A 14,663-nucleotide genomic window follows, 5' to 3' on the forward strand; every position below is an offset into this window, starting at 1 on the left:
TTGTCCTGCCGGGAATGGAACCCGGGTCCTCTCGCTTGCGAGGCGAGCGCTCTAACCACTGAGCTACAGGACTCCGTTTAAACAGAACGTTGGAAGACTCGAGCATTACGCCGCCACCCTCGAAATAAACAAATTTGCAAAACTGTTTTGTAAAATAAATTTCGGGATCTATTCAGACATTGCATCAGCCAGATGTTTACAGTCTGTAAATCACTGGTCCCTGATGTGCATTTCTGAGTCTATAGCACCCTCGCCTCGGAGTCAGGATGTTGTGGTGTTGCGACATACCATGGTGGGAACTTTCGGCTCACAGTCTAGGCTGACACCCAAATCCAGTGCTGGTGTTCGGGAAGCTCTGCAATGTTGACCTCCGGCCAAGACAACATCTGGCCCCACACTCTGGAACTCCATCCCACAGTCCCTTGGCCTCGCTTCCTCCCTCGCCTCCTTCAAGGCCGGTCTCAAGACCCTTCTCTTCGACCGTGCCTTTGGTCGCCCTCCCACTCTCTGCCTTCCCTCACCCCTACACCACCCCTCGCCCACGCTCGGGCCCCGACACCTGACTGTTCAGCGCTTTGGGACGTGAAAGGCACTATACAAATGTCATTTTGTATTGCATTGTAAGCCGAGGTCCCGTTTGCCCGTTTAGGTGGACGGTAAAGATCTCGTAGCACTTGTGTGAAATAGAAGTGAATTCCTCCTGGTGTCCTGGTTGACTATCTTCCAAATAAGATTGGCCATTCACTGCAGAGCTGTTGGCACAATGTTGTCTACAAATTGGCTCCTGCATTTGCCAACAAAAACACTTTTAAGACTTTGAGATGCTTTGACCACGTGGTAAGGTTCTATTTTTGTTATTAGTCACCTTGTAGAAAGCAACTTTTCTCCTCCCTAAACAATTCTTTTTCCCCTCTCCCAGAAGGCTGCTCCATCTTATGGGAAAAAAGTTTTAAAACAAAAAAAAATCTTTTATGGGTTGGTTTTGTGCTTTGGTGTTGTAATTCATGTCCATTACAGATTTGGGACTCGAAGGCCACATTTGGGACTGAGACCACACCTGGAATACTGTGTGCAGTGTTGGTCTCCTTATTTAAGGAAGGATGTACTTGCCTTGGAGGGGGTGCAGTGTAGATTTACTCGGTTAGTACCAGGGATGAAGAGGATGAGTTACGAGGAGAGGCTGACCAATTTGGGCCGATATTCTCTAGAATATAGAAGAATTAGAGGGGATCTTATAGAAACCTATAAGATCATCAAAGGGCAATGATAGAGTAGATAGTTGTGGATTGTTTTCCCCGGTTGGAGAAACTAAAACCAGGGGTCACAACCTTAAAATCAGAGGCAAACCCTTTCGCACTGAGTTGAGGAAGAACTTCTTCACTCAAAGGGCAGTGAATGTATGGAACTCACTACCCCAAAGGGCTGTTGACGCTCAGTCCTTGAACATATTCAACACTGAAATAGATAGATTTCTTATTGCAAAAGGGATTAAGGGATTATGGGGATAAGGCAGTGTCAGGTTATTAGCTGGAGTTAGATTAGAAGATCAGCCATGATTGAATGGCGGGGCAGGCTCGAAGGGCCGAATGGCTTACTCCTGCTCCTACATGTTATGTTATGTTGGGTATTTGTTGTTCAGGCTGTTTCTTTGTACCTGTTATTTGATCTGGTACGGTTCATCAAAAATTTCTTTCCTTCCTTTGTGAACCTCTGCGAAGGTGTTCAAACCGTTTCCTGTTTTTGGTGTTACAAAGGACGCGGTGGAGTGAAATTCACCTCAGCCGAGCTCTGTCAATAGCACTTTCCAGTTCAAAAGTTTGTGAGTTTATTCTTCATGTTCACGGTATCGTTGTGGGCACTGCCTTTGGATAAGACATTAAACCTAAACCCAGTCTGTTTGTTCAGGTGGATGTTAATCATTCCTATTTGAAACGCAAGAGAATTACACCCAGTGGCCAATCCTCCAGATAAATTGGTCACTCATCTCAAGGCCATTTATAGGGACCTGCTATGCACAAATTATCTACCGTGTTTGCTATTTGATAGCACTAGCTGGTGAAGATAGTTCATCATTATAGGCTCTATAATCAAACACGAGGCTTATTCTTACATGGAGAAGGCAAAATTGTGCTGTAACTGTACATAATTCATCCACTGGTGAACTGTGTCAAGTGAGACATTGTAGAATGTGTTCTATGGTAAAATAGGGCAGTGGGTGGGTAGAAGTTCTCCAAGGTTTGATACGTCAATTTCAAGACTGAGGTGGATTGATATTTGTTTCCAGCGTCATCCCGAAGTGAAAGGCGCTATACAAATGTAATTTTGTTGTTGTTAGGTAAGGTTATCAAGGAATATGGGACAAGGGCAGGTAATTGGAGTTGAGGTCCAGATCAGCCATGATCTCATAGATTGGTGGAACAGGCTCGAGGGGCTGAATGGCCTCCTGTTCCTACGTTTCGACCACATTTTCTTAGTTCTCAAGAGCTCCCTTACTGCTTCCCATAAATTGCCACAAAATGCATTAATACACTGAGTATCTTTGACTCATTGTACAATAACTTGAGTTTTCTAAGTTTAATGTGGTAGGTGGGTAGGTTTGTTTGTGGAATGGATGTGGGGAGAGAGGAATAAGAACTTTTTCATTACGGTAACTTTTAAAAGTTCTTCTGAACACCTTAAAACTTATCTCCAAATCCCCCCTCCTCCGAATTTATGCTTTTAGTGAAACTTCAAATGCTGAAGCCATTCAAATGCTTTGTTCACAAATCGACAGCTGGAACGGATTACCAGGGTGGGTGGCAAAGAGAAGGATTCTGGATTCACTTAAGAAATAGTTTGATGCAAAGCGGACAAACTGGAAGGAAGATCAATTGTTCAGACATCTGTTGTATTCCACATTTATATTGTGGAACCTCTTGCAGAAGCTTTTGTGATTTTTATCTGAAATGCAGCCGAGGGAGCGTTCACAGATTGTGGATAGCTGGCAAATATGCCGAAGGCTTGTGGACGCGATAATTTGGAGTCCTGTAGCGTATTGGTTAGAGCACTCGCCTCGCAAGCAAGAGGATCCGAACATTAGGCAAGGTTTCTTACTCCACACACCTCTGTTTACCTAACAGTGAGTGGGAACCCGGTCATTAGTCGATTGGCGGATCGCTTTTCCAGGGATAATAATCCCTTCACTAAATAACTAAATAAATAGTTTGGTCACTCAATCCACGACTGTTTGTGGGAACGCTCCTGTGCGCAATTGGCTGCCGCGTTTCGCTCATAAAATCAATCAGTCAATTCACTTTACAGTGTATCCTGTGAAGCTCTTTGAGACGTCTCAGAGACATGATAAGGCACTAGATCAAATATAAGAATTATTATTGTCATTGTTATTATTATTATTATTATTAAATGTCAAAAATGTGAATAGAAAAATCCTACCAGAATTATTGGTGAGAATATGCATTTGGAGAATGGAATCAAACATTACAGCGAAGGAGAAGCCATTGCTTCTGGACTCTTCTAGTAACGAACCTGAGCTTTATGACCGCTTGTTACTGATTTACCAGCCTGCAGGAATAAAGCAATTAATAATTAGGCTTCACAATTTTGAATGACTAAATTTTGATGAATAAAAACTGATAAAATTAAACGCCAGGTTGCAATGTAGAATACGGGAGATGTTCGACTAATTGATCCTCCTTCCAGATCGTCCTCTTTGCCGTCTTCCCATCACAGCATCAAACTATTTCTCAAGTGAATCCAGCATCCTTGTCTCTTCCTGTTAATGCATTCCATCTGTGGATTTGTGAATAAGGCGTTTGAATGGGTTCAGAAGTTTAAATAAAAGGATGGAAGAAATCTTTTTCTACTTAGCGAGACTTGGCAATTTGTGGATCACATTTTCTTCAGCCTCTCCCATTGCATGAATAAGTTTATGAGCAATGTCGTTGCAATTTCTTTACCTGGGAGCGGCTGATGCTTTCAAGGTCTTTGAAGAACTATACTGGAGTCACTTATACTCAGTCAATTCACTTTACAATATATTCTGTGAAGCGCTTTGAGACATCTCAACGACGTGACAAGACGCTATATTAAATGCAAGGCTTAGTATTATTATTATTTACATGCATTTTCTTTCATTTAGTTTTCAAAAATAGACATTTAAGAGTACAGTGTTTCAAACTCAACACTTATTCTTTCCAGATGAGAACTTGTAGTTTATCCGAACACTTAGCTGCTTCTTCTATTTCTTCCGATGTCTCCGAATTCATCTACAAATAATACTTCTATAAATACATCCTGAATTGTAGACTCATACAATTTCCTAGATTCCTGTGATTGTATTACTCAGTTGCGTATCCGGCCATGTTTAGTACAGATAACAATACACTGAGGTGAAAAGATATTTTGTTGAATGTGGCAATACAGGAAGTTTAAATGTCAGATTTCGGTTTTATCTATCGCTGCAATGAAAACAGAAAATATAAAGAAAAGCGAGCAGTGTTATAAGAGAGTACGAAAGAACAGAAACTCCATCCTTTCCATGCTACCTCCGATAAAGAGACACGCCTGAAATGCTGCTGTTGTTGGATGCTGAGTGACTTGCTGTGCTTTTTCAGCAATGCCGGCATTCCAGCATTTTACGAGGGTTCATACCTTGAGCACTACCTCACCGACCTCCACTCCACTGCTTGTCTCTGCTTGTCCCTCGTACCCTCCGCTCTACCATCGGCAGTCGTGCTTTTAGCCACTACTGGCCTAAAATTTTGGAACTCCGCATTGCCTTCTCTTTCCCCTTTTCCAGATCACACCTGAAGACCTCGTCCTTCGACCGTGCTTACGGTCACCTTCCCCTCTGGCTCAGAGTCAGCTGTTAGGCTCTCCAAGATGCTACCCTGCGTGATGGGCACTATGTGAGCGCAAGTTGTTTGTGGTGGTTGATTTAAATTTCCACTTAGCATAGCATTTAACAGACAAATGCTTCCTGAAGCCTCTCTCCAAACAGCAATTTTTTTTTTTTTTTTTGCACAGCACCAAAGGGTAAATAAAGTAAATGTTTTTAATTCTGAAATTGGGCAGAGTGTTTTAATGCTCGCAAGCTCGCCGCTCTTGGAAATGCTTACCCAATTCCCTGTTGACTGGAAGGAACTATTGAGAGCGGGAAATTCTGGCCACCATGAAACAAACATGTTCCTGCAGAACAGTGGAATCAGGAATGTGAGCTCCGCAAGGGAATTAATTAGTTCTTGCTGTCAGCAATTTCTTTCGACATTGTGAAATCTGTCATTAATTACAGTAACTTTTTTTTTAAGCAGCTGTCTCCCTTTTTTTTTTGAACCCGATGGTGAGCTTGAGTTAACTTTGACCGCGAATCTGACAATTTAGCAGCACGGTGCAGTGTGTTAAGTCCTAGATTTATTTAAGTGTCCTTTTTTTTTTGTAAGATACTGAGAGCAGGAAATTCTGGGCACCATCAAACCTGTTCCTACAGATCAGTAGAATTAGGAATGTTACAGTTAGAACTGCAAGTGTATTAACTAGTTCTTACTGCCAGCAATTACTGCATTTTTTTGAATATTTGTTAGGTCGGGATTAAGGATACAGGGTGAGGGCAGGTAACTGTACTTGAGGTACAGATCTGCCATGATCTCATAGAATGGCAGAACAAGCTTGAGAAGCTGAAGAGCCTACTCCTGTTGCTATGTAATCAAATTACAGCGGCTCATAAAAGATTACAGCACAAGGTGGGGTGTTTTCTGGATTTATTAATTCCTCATCAGCATATTTAGAACTTAACCAGACTCTTAACGCTTTTTTTAAAAAAAAAACACTGCTTCTCTGCCATTTTTCACTTCTTCCCATTGAAACTTGCTCATAAAAGTGGCGTGGTCAGGTGTGATTTTTAAAATCATTTGTTTTGAGTTTGATTTGGGCAACACGATTATCCCCAGACAACCGAGTGACGACAACAGCAACAAATTACATTTGTAAAACGCCTTTTCACGTCGTCCCAAGACGTCCGAAGGCACTGGACCTTCAAGGAGTTGGACCCGAGCGAGGTCGAAGAGGAGGGACTTGAGACGGGGCTTGAAGAAGGCAAGGGAGGGGGTGAGGCGAAGGGAGTGAAATGGAGCTCCAAAGGTTGGGGGCAGAAAGTCTGAAGGCCCGAGTAAGATTAACACCATAACATTTTGACACATTGACTTCTTTGGCGAGATTTGTAAACCACTTCGGGGAATGGCACGAAAGTTATCAAAGTGTCCTCGAGAACAGTAATGTTTACAGAAATCGAGAGAAGCGAAGACAAGCTACAGTGCAAAACATACCCTGAGCAAAATCTACGTCGCAATCTTCAGTACAAAATTCATCCTATTTGTGAATGCAGATGCTTCGCTCAATGACGCCCATGGGATTTGTGAAATAAGTGTATTTGGCTTTTCGTTGGCTTAACCACTCTCAGGTCACGCTTGAAGGCCTTCCTCTTCGACCATGCCTACGGTCATCTTCACACCCCACCCCCCAACTCCTCCCCACCCCCCACCCCAGGAATGAAGGACGCTATATAAATGCACGTTATTGTTGTAATTGCAAAAAGTCAGAATTACAGCAAAAAAAAGTAACTGAGACGGTCAAATACACGGCAGGGGGGGCGTGGGTGGTTCTCTGGTAGATTTTGTGGGGAAAATGGTGTCTCCTCTTTTAAACCATATTGCTGGGGGTTCAGAAATAATAATAATCCTTGCATTTGATATAGCGCTTTTCACGTCGGGAGGACGTCCCAAAGCGCTTCACAGAACACACTGTAAAGTGAATTGACTGTATATTTGTGGGCGAACGCGGCAGCCAATTGCGCACAGCAATGTCCCACAAACAGTCGTGGATTGAAAATGACCAATTTATTATTGTTTTTGGTTTTGGAGGGATTATTATTAGGCTCTGTGTGGAGTAAGGAAACTTGCCCAAGGTTTCGCCCTCTGCCTGGAATTGAACTCAGGTCTCTCACTTGCAAAGCGAGTGCTCTAAACACTGAGCTACAGGGCTCCAGAATGGAATGGAATTACACAGTAAAACAATTATGTTGTCTGAACTTGCAAGGTCACAGGATTAGTACGTGTGAAATGACTGTGATTCAATGGACGGCTCCCAGTGTAATTTTTAACAAGTATTCATCAGATAGGATAATAGTCACTATCTGATTTCCATCAGGTGCTCTCAATGTCCCCGAGGCTTTTGGAAGCTGGTGCTGCAGCTACTCGATATGTCCGGATACGTTAAGACTCAATCAAACCCTCAGTCACGACCTCAAATGGCAGAGAGGAGTGAGGGAATAAAGGAAACTTTTACGGTCTTCAGTGTGGAATCGATCAGCAATCGATTGTGAGGTTCCTCGGGACCAGAATCGGACGCACTTGTTTCAGCGCCTTAGGACGTCCTCCCGACGTGAAAGGCGCTATACAGATGTAGTTTTGTTGTTGTTGTTAAGACCCGTGTTTAAGAAGGATGACAAAACTGACTCACGTAACCACAGAAATACTGAACCGAACATTGCTGTACAAACGCAAGGACTGTTATTATTTTTATTATTCCGTGTAATTTATCAAAAGTATGCTGGAAGCTTACAGGGTTAGTGTTAAATTAACAAATGATAGTCAACTCAGATTTGGAAAGGGAATACCATGCCAGACAGACTTCTTTGATTTATTTTGTGGGTATTGCAGTTAAAAGAGACAGTGAGACTTTCTCACTCCCTTTCTCTCTCTCTCTCTTTCTTCCCCCCACCCCCACACTTGTTGCCACACTTTCGAGCCCCAGACTGCATTTTCATCGTCTCATGTGAAATGTGTCCTGAGGCAGTAGAGGCTGTCTGTGTCTGTGTTGTATCCATAAAACAACCGAATGGGTCTGACACAAAAATAAACCAAGCAAATCGGTTCAACAAGTCTAAGTAAAAGCGAGATACTTAAACCACTCAATATATAAATCAATTTGTTGTTGTGTGTTAATATAAGATAAACCTCTGGTATAGGAGGGGGAATACATAAGATAACTCTGGATGATGTAGGGGCATGATAGTTGTACTAATTTTGCTTCCGCCCCCCCCCCCCATATCAATCCCCTCATCAAAAGAGGTCTCTGAACACATTATCAACACATAAATGTTGCTTTGGAAGCTAAGTTGTAATAATAATAATCCTTGCATCTGATACAGCGCCTTATCACGTCGTCGAGACGTCTCAAAGCCCTTCACAGGATATAACATCAAAATGACATCTATAGAGCGCCTTTCACGTCGGGAGGACGTCCCAAAGCGCTGAACAGTCAGGTGTCGGGGCCCGAGCATGGGGGAGGGGGGGTGTAGGGGTGAGGGAAGGCAGAGAGGTGGGAAGGAGACCGAAGGCACGATCGAAGAGAAGGGTCTTGAGACCGGCCTTGAAGGATGCGAGGCGAAGGGACCTTGGGATGGAGTTCCAGAGTGTGGGGGCAGAGAGGGCGGATCGGGCGGCAGACATGGAGCAGGGCGGAGCCCGAGGAACGGAGGGAGCGGGCAGATTGGAACATACTGTAAAGTGAATTGGCTTTGTATTTTGTGGGTGAAATGTGGCAGCCAATTGCACACAGCAGCGTCCCACAAACAGTCGTGGATCGGGCGACCAAACTATTCATTTGTGTTGTGGCACAAAATAAAGTGAAAGTTTTTTTTCCAAAACAAAATTCTTTGATAATAAAATCTTGGTTATTATTATTATTATTATTATTAAAAATTATTTCGTTGTCATTATTCTTTGCCCACTCAAGTCGCCCGAAACTTGGTGGGATTTTATTGGTGAGTTATTCTACTGGCCTGCAATTGTCCAGATACAAAACACATGTGCGATAGAATATAAAGCCTTTAACTTCTGAAGAGACCATCTGTGCAGAAGCAAGGGTGGAGACACTGCAATACGGGGCGTGATTTATTAAGGGAAACACGTGCTGCTGCCACAGAAAAAAAAAAACCTGTAGAGTGCATAAAAGTGACTTGTAGCTACAGGGCAAGCGACCCGTTCGAGACTCTCTTTCGAAGCAGAAGGTTCATCGCACAAGAAAGTCACGCGCTCGCACACCTGCCTTTCACTATTGCCATCAACCAACCATGACCGGCATCACGGAAGCGGACAAAGAAAACATTCACTTCATTTGGGAAAAGTTGTATGAGAATCCAGAGGAAAATGGCAGAACGATTGTACTCAGGTAGGAGTGTTTTTTTCAAAAAAAAACTGCTGCTTGTTTTGGGCGACAGGATTTAGAGTGCGAGTGGGTGTGTGAGAAAACACAGGCATCAAGATTGCCTGTATTCGCCAGAAGTTCCACGAGTTGATTTCACAAAAGAGCTCCACTCTCGACTCGCAGTGAATCCTCTCAATGGGAATGAACATCACACAGACTTTCCAGGGTTATCAGATAACTTACTGACCAACTCTTTGATTGTTAAACTCTGATCAATGGGAACCCCTGTGGGAAATCTGACAAGTCACTTTGTTTTTTAAAAAAGAGAGAGAGAGAGAGAGAGAGAAAGAGGTTGCCAATGACTGTTTGTACAGATTTATGCCATTTGTTTTCTTTAAAGAAAGCAAAACTTGCCTTTGTGATGAAAATTGGTTCAGGTGTAAAGGACAGGGCAGGAATCAGTAAGATTTTGAAGCAACCACCACAACAACAACAACAAAATCACATTTATAGAACGCCCTTCATGTCGGGAGGACATCCCAAGGTCCTGGACAGTCAGGGGTCAGGACCCGAGCATTGGGGTGGGGTAGGGGTGAGGGAAGTCAGAGAGATGGGAGGGCGACTGAAGGCATGATCAAAGAGGAGGGTCTGGAGACCGGCATTGAAGGAGGCAAGGGAGGAACCGAGGCGAAGGGACTGTGGGATGGAGTTCCAGAGTGTGGGGGCAGAGGGACTGAAAGCCCGGCCACCGATGGTAGGGCAGGTCGGGCGGGATGGCTTGAAAGTGAGGACAAGGATCTTGAACTTGATCCTCTGGGGGATGGGGAGCCAGTGGAGTCGGGCGAGGGTGGGAGTGATGGGGTCACGGAGCCTGGGGCATGAGAGCACACGAGCTGCAGAGTTTTGGATGATCTGCAGCTTGTGAAGGGAAGAGTTGGGAAGGCCGATGAGGAGGAAGTTTCCATAATCGAGCCTTGGTGTGATGAAAACATGGGTGAGCTTCGGCAGTCTGAGGGGGTGAGGCAGTTCAGGTCAAACAAGGTTCCTGACTGGTTCAGTGAGGTTGAGTGTGCAGCCGTGGAGGCTGATGCTGCCAGCGTCCGAGGTGCGGAGGCGTTGGCGCGAGCCAATCAGGAGGGCCTCGGTCTTGCTGACGTTCAGTTGGAAGTTCAATTCCATGCATCCGAGGAAGCAAAGTTCCTCGAATGCATGGAACTGTCAAAATAACCCATCCCACAGGGCAAATGTTTAACAAATAATTGCATTCTTGCAAACAGAGTCGATTAAAAGTAAAGCCAGAGTCAATAAATAAAAATAATGGTAATTATCCGGACCTTTGATATAGCGCCTTATCACGTCATTGAGACTTGTCAAAGCCCTTCACGGTAAAGTGAATCGACTCTTAAGTCTGTGAACGAAACGCAGAAGTTGCACACAGCAATTAAAAGTAAACGGTTTGAGTTCTTCGTAGGACTTTGCCCGGTGTCACATTTCCGAAACCAAACTCTGGTCAGAAGTCTTGTTAATTTACGTTTGTTGATCGACTTTGCCTTGTGCTTTTTTCCAGCATTTCCAGTTCGTCTTTCAGATTGTCAGCCCCCCTCGTCTTTATTTCTGTCTGAAATGTGTCCCTTCTCTTTCTCTCTCTGTCCCAGCATGTGGACCCTAAAGCAATGGATTATTTTGATCAACCAAAACACCCTTACCTTGGCCACCAGCCTAACCTTATTCCTCTGACAATACCTTGGTCCTCACCTCAATTATGTTTCCTCCATTATTCTGCATTTTCTCCTCTCTCTCTTCCACATTTCTTTCATTGTCAAAGCCTTCTCCATCCTTCCCTCTCATCTCATTCTTACCCTTCATACTACCGGGTATCTTCAATTCTACCCACCTCTGCCTCGTCTCAAACTATCAGTGGTAATCCTATCAGTTTCTTCCCTCTTCTGCCTCTTTTAATTAATTGGCTTTACAGTCTATTCTGTGAAGTGCTTTCAGACGTCTCAAAGATGAGATAAGGCGCTGTATCAAATGCAAGGATTATTATTCTTATTGTAAAATTCTCCTCTCCACTTTTGTTCGTATTTCCGACTGTCGCTCTTTAATACAGTAAAATACACATGTCTGATCTGTATTAATCGTACAATCGCCAAAGTCTGTCCAAGTCCCGTTCAAGTGTTTGACATAAGTCATACTTTGCGTAAGTCATATTAAATGTATGGTTCCAGCTGATACGACCTATGTTTATTGTAATGTTCCGCTGTCTCTTTTAGACTGATTAATGTTTTCCGCTAAGTTACCGAGATGTAATGAGCAGGTACATGGTACAGGACGTCACACTTCGGATGTGAAGGGTTAGGTAATTTTCTTTAAGTAAATATGACTTTGAAGTACAACAAATTACATTCAACTCCTAAAGTCAGTTTTATACCTCAATCTGTCCCTCTTGTGTTGAATATGAGAACAACAGTACAACAGGCATTTTTTGAATTTCCCTCCACCAATGCTGATTTCAAGAAACGTTCTTTATGATAAATATTACATTTAATATAGTGCTTTTCACGTCATGAAGCACTTCGCAGGGAACACTCTTGATTGTGTATTTTGTCGGCAAATGACTTACTTTAATATAATCATAATAATCCTTGCATTTGATATAGCGCCTTATCACGTCGTCGAGACGTCTCAGAGCGCTTCACAAAATACACTGCCAAGTGGAGTCACTGTGGATTTCGTGAACGTAACTTGTCGAACTGCAAAGTCCTACTGAGTTACGATAAGCCCCTCATTTCAAAAATGTCCGCGAAATTAAACCACCCCAAAAAAAAATGACTCTTTCTTTGTAACTTGTGCAATTCAGGATGTTCACAGACTACCCCGAAACAAAGATGTATTTCCAGCATTTTAAGAATATTTCGACCCTGGAGGAAATGAAGAAATCGCCGCAGATCAAAAGACACGGAAAAATAGTGATGTCGGCTCTGAACAAGCTCATTGCCAACTTGGATAACGGGGAGGAACTTTCCAGCTTACTTGCAAAGATGGCAGAAAGACACATCAATGTGCATAAAGTGGACTTGCACAACTTTCAGGTGAGTCCCTGATAAGGCATTGGCCCAGAAAATACGCTACACGCAACAGTGAATCCTGTGAAGTGCTCTGAGATATTCGCTTGACGTGAAAGGCGCAATATGGAATCATAGAATTATACAGCATAGAAGGAGGCCATTCGGCCCATGGAATCTGTCCTGGCTGTTTGAAAAGAGCTTCCAAATCAATCCCTCGCCCCCGCGCTCTCTCTCCCCATAGCCCTGCAAGCTTGTCCTTCCCCCAAATAATTATCTACTTCTATATTACACGGCAGATTTGTTATTATTATAATTCTTATTGAAAATGACAACAATCACTCGCATTTACCCTTCACGCGGGAGAGTGTCATGGAGAGCTTAACAAGGGCATCGTTTGAGCTGGGAATAAAAAGGGGAGGTGACTCTGGGCAAGGTCTTCTCAGAGGAAAGTCTTCAGAGGAGAACTGAAGCCAGTCAAAGAGAGAGCAAAGTGGAGGGAATCGGTCTAGAGGAATATAGTATATTTTTGTGATGCTGTATACTCGTGTTCAATCTCATAACAATTCACAACCATTCTGTATTCTAAGAGAGTAATTGCAAATCGCTTTCAAAGGATTTATTGCATTAAGAGGCAACGCCTTTCAAATAAATAACTCGACTTGTCCCTAATAAAGTGGAAGTAAAAGTTGAACATGTGAACTAGCTGTGAACTGTGTGTGTAACTTGATTTTTTTCCAGCACTTTTTCCAGCACAAAAGTCCTGTGAAAAATGTATTGGCCGGACCTACTAGCTTAAACATTAACAGACGAGTATATTTTTATAAGAGTAAATATTAGAGTGCGTTTATAATGCTGATATCAAAGGAGCATTACATTGTGGTGAACTCAATTTGCACTGCATGCTTCACGTTAGTCGGTTGGAATATACAAAAAGTCGTGATATCTACCTTATTGTTTAAAAAAAATGATATAAATAATTTCTTTAGGACCTATTAGACATTGTAAATGGTATCACGACTTTTCGGTCACCCTGTAAATACAGCTTAACCTGTGGACAAGCAGCCGCATCAGACATTTTTTTCCCATCCTATTGAAGTTCGTAACCGACAGAGCAAACAGCCTGTTCGTGGAAGAACATTTGAAGGGAAGAGTTAAAGGACGGACACTCAGTTTAATGAAAACCTTTCACTTTAATGTGGGCGAAGAGCACTCCTAAGCTTTGCGTTCACAGTCCTTTCAAGAAAGTAAAATTACTTTGTTGGGGTTTATTTTTTACACACACTTAGCTCGCTTAGCTCTTAGTCAAACCTTTCCCGGTGAATATAACGGAGAAAAAAAAAAGCTAAAATGTAATGACTGTAATTAAGAATTAATGATAATAATGATAATCCTCGCATTTGATATTGCACCTTATCGAGTCATTGAGACGTCTCAAAGCGCACGTTTGACAGGATATATCGGAGACTTCTGCTCTGATCTTTTTTTCTTCTCTCGTCGCAGATTATATTTAACATCATCATAGCTATCCTGGAAGAGACATTCGGCAACGCGTTCACGCCTGAGATCCGTGGGACCTGGACAAAGTTGTTCGGTGTCATTTACGCCTGTTTGGAATCGCACTACAAAGACGCAGGATTTTACCCCTAGAGCCTTTGCCTCTACGTCCAAACTGCTTCACACTGCCAAACCCCAGCACCTGGTTGCATTATTATGCATTAGTATTCAACCCCTGTTGAAGCATTACTATCGATGCGATTGTGAAATGCTCAACTGCTGCGCAAACAATAAAAACAAAACTTGAGCTGGGATCCGAATGCTTCTTCTTTAGCCGCGCGATGTCGTGTGTTTCCGCTGATATTTAGATCGTGAAAGACAAGTGATTGTAGCGAATAAATAAAACTAGAAGCGACTCTTGATGAATTTTTTTGTCGGCGTCTGGTTTGTATTTTTGCGCGAGGAATGTTTCCTTCACGATTAACGCGTTCACAGTCGACGCTCGCAACAACAACAACAGCATGACATTTGTATCGCGCCTTTCACGTCGGGAGGACGCCCTGAATCGCTGGACAGTCAGGGAGTAATAATAGCAAAAATAATCCTTAAGCGCCTTATCACGTTGTCGAGACGTCTCAAAGCGCTTCACCGGATACACTGTCAAGTGGAGTGACTGTGTATTTTGTGGGTGAAAGATGGCGCCAATACATTTCTGGCACAGTAGATATCGTCCTGAAAAACTGTGCCAGGACATGCCTCTAATCTACACGTATCATCTTATTACCTGAGTCTTTCATGAGATCTGAACAACAGGTGAGGAACTATCTTGTTTCACACAGCAGTGATATGACCTAAGCTTGATATATCTGCCACAACAACTTCAAATTCTTCTACGATACT

General features: G+C 43.0%; 1 protein-coding gene and 1 non-coding gene across 2 annotated transcripts; one reads left to right on the forward strand and one right to left on the reverse strand.

Annotated features, from left to right (window-relative positions):
• trnaa-cgc lies at positions 1–73 on the reverse strand. Its single transcript has one exon. It is a non-coding gene; the product is annotated as a tRNA-Ala (tRNA).
• An 8,929-nt stretch (positions 74–9,002) lies between these two features.
• Positions 9,003–14,187, forward strand: cygb (cytoglobin). The gene is given in 3 exon segments (NM_001292790.1): positions 9,003–9,225; positions 12,062–12,293; positions 13,770–14,187. Coding segments are annotated over 3 exon segments (477 nt in total). The 5' UTR covers positions 9,003–9,127; the 3' UTR covers positions 13,917–14,187.
• The last annotated feature ends 476 nt before the right edge of the window (positions 14,188–14,663 follow it).

This window comes from Callorhinchus milii, unplaced genomic scaffold, assembly GCF_018977255.1.
Source record: "Callorhinchus milii isolate IMCB2004 unplaced genomic scaffold, IMCB_Cmil_1.0 Scaffold16, whole genome shotgun sequence".
Classification (NCBI taxonomy): Eukaryota; Metazoa; Chordata; class Chondrichthyes; order Chimaeriformes; family Callorhinchidae; genus Callorhinchus; species Callorhinchus milii.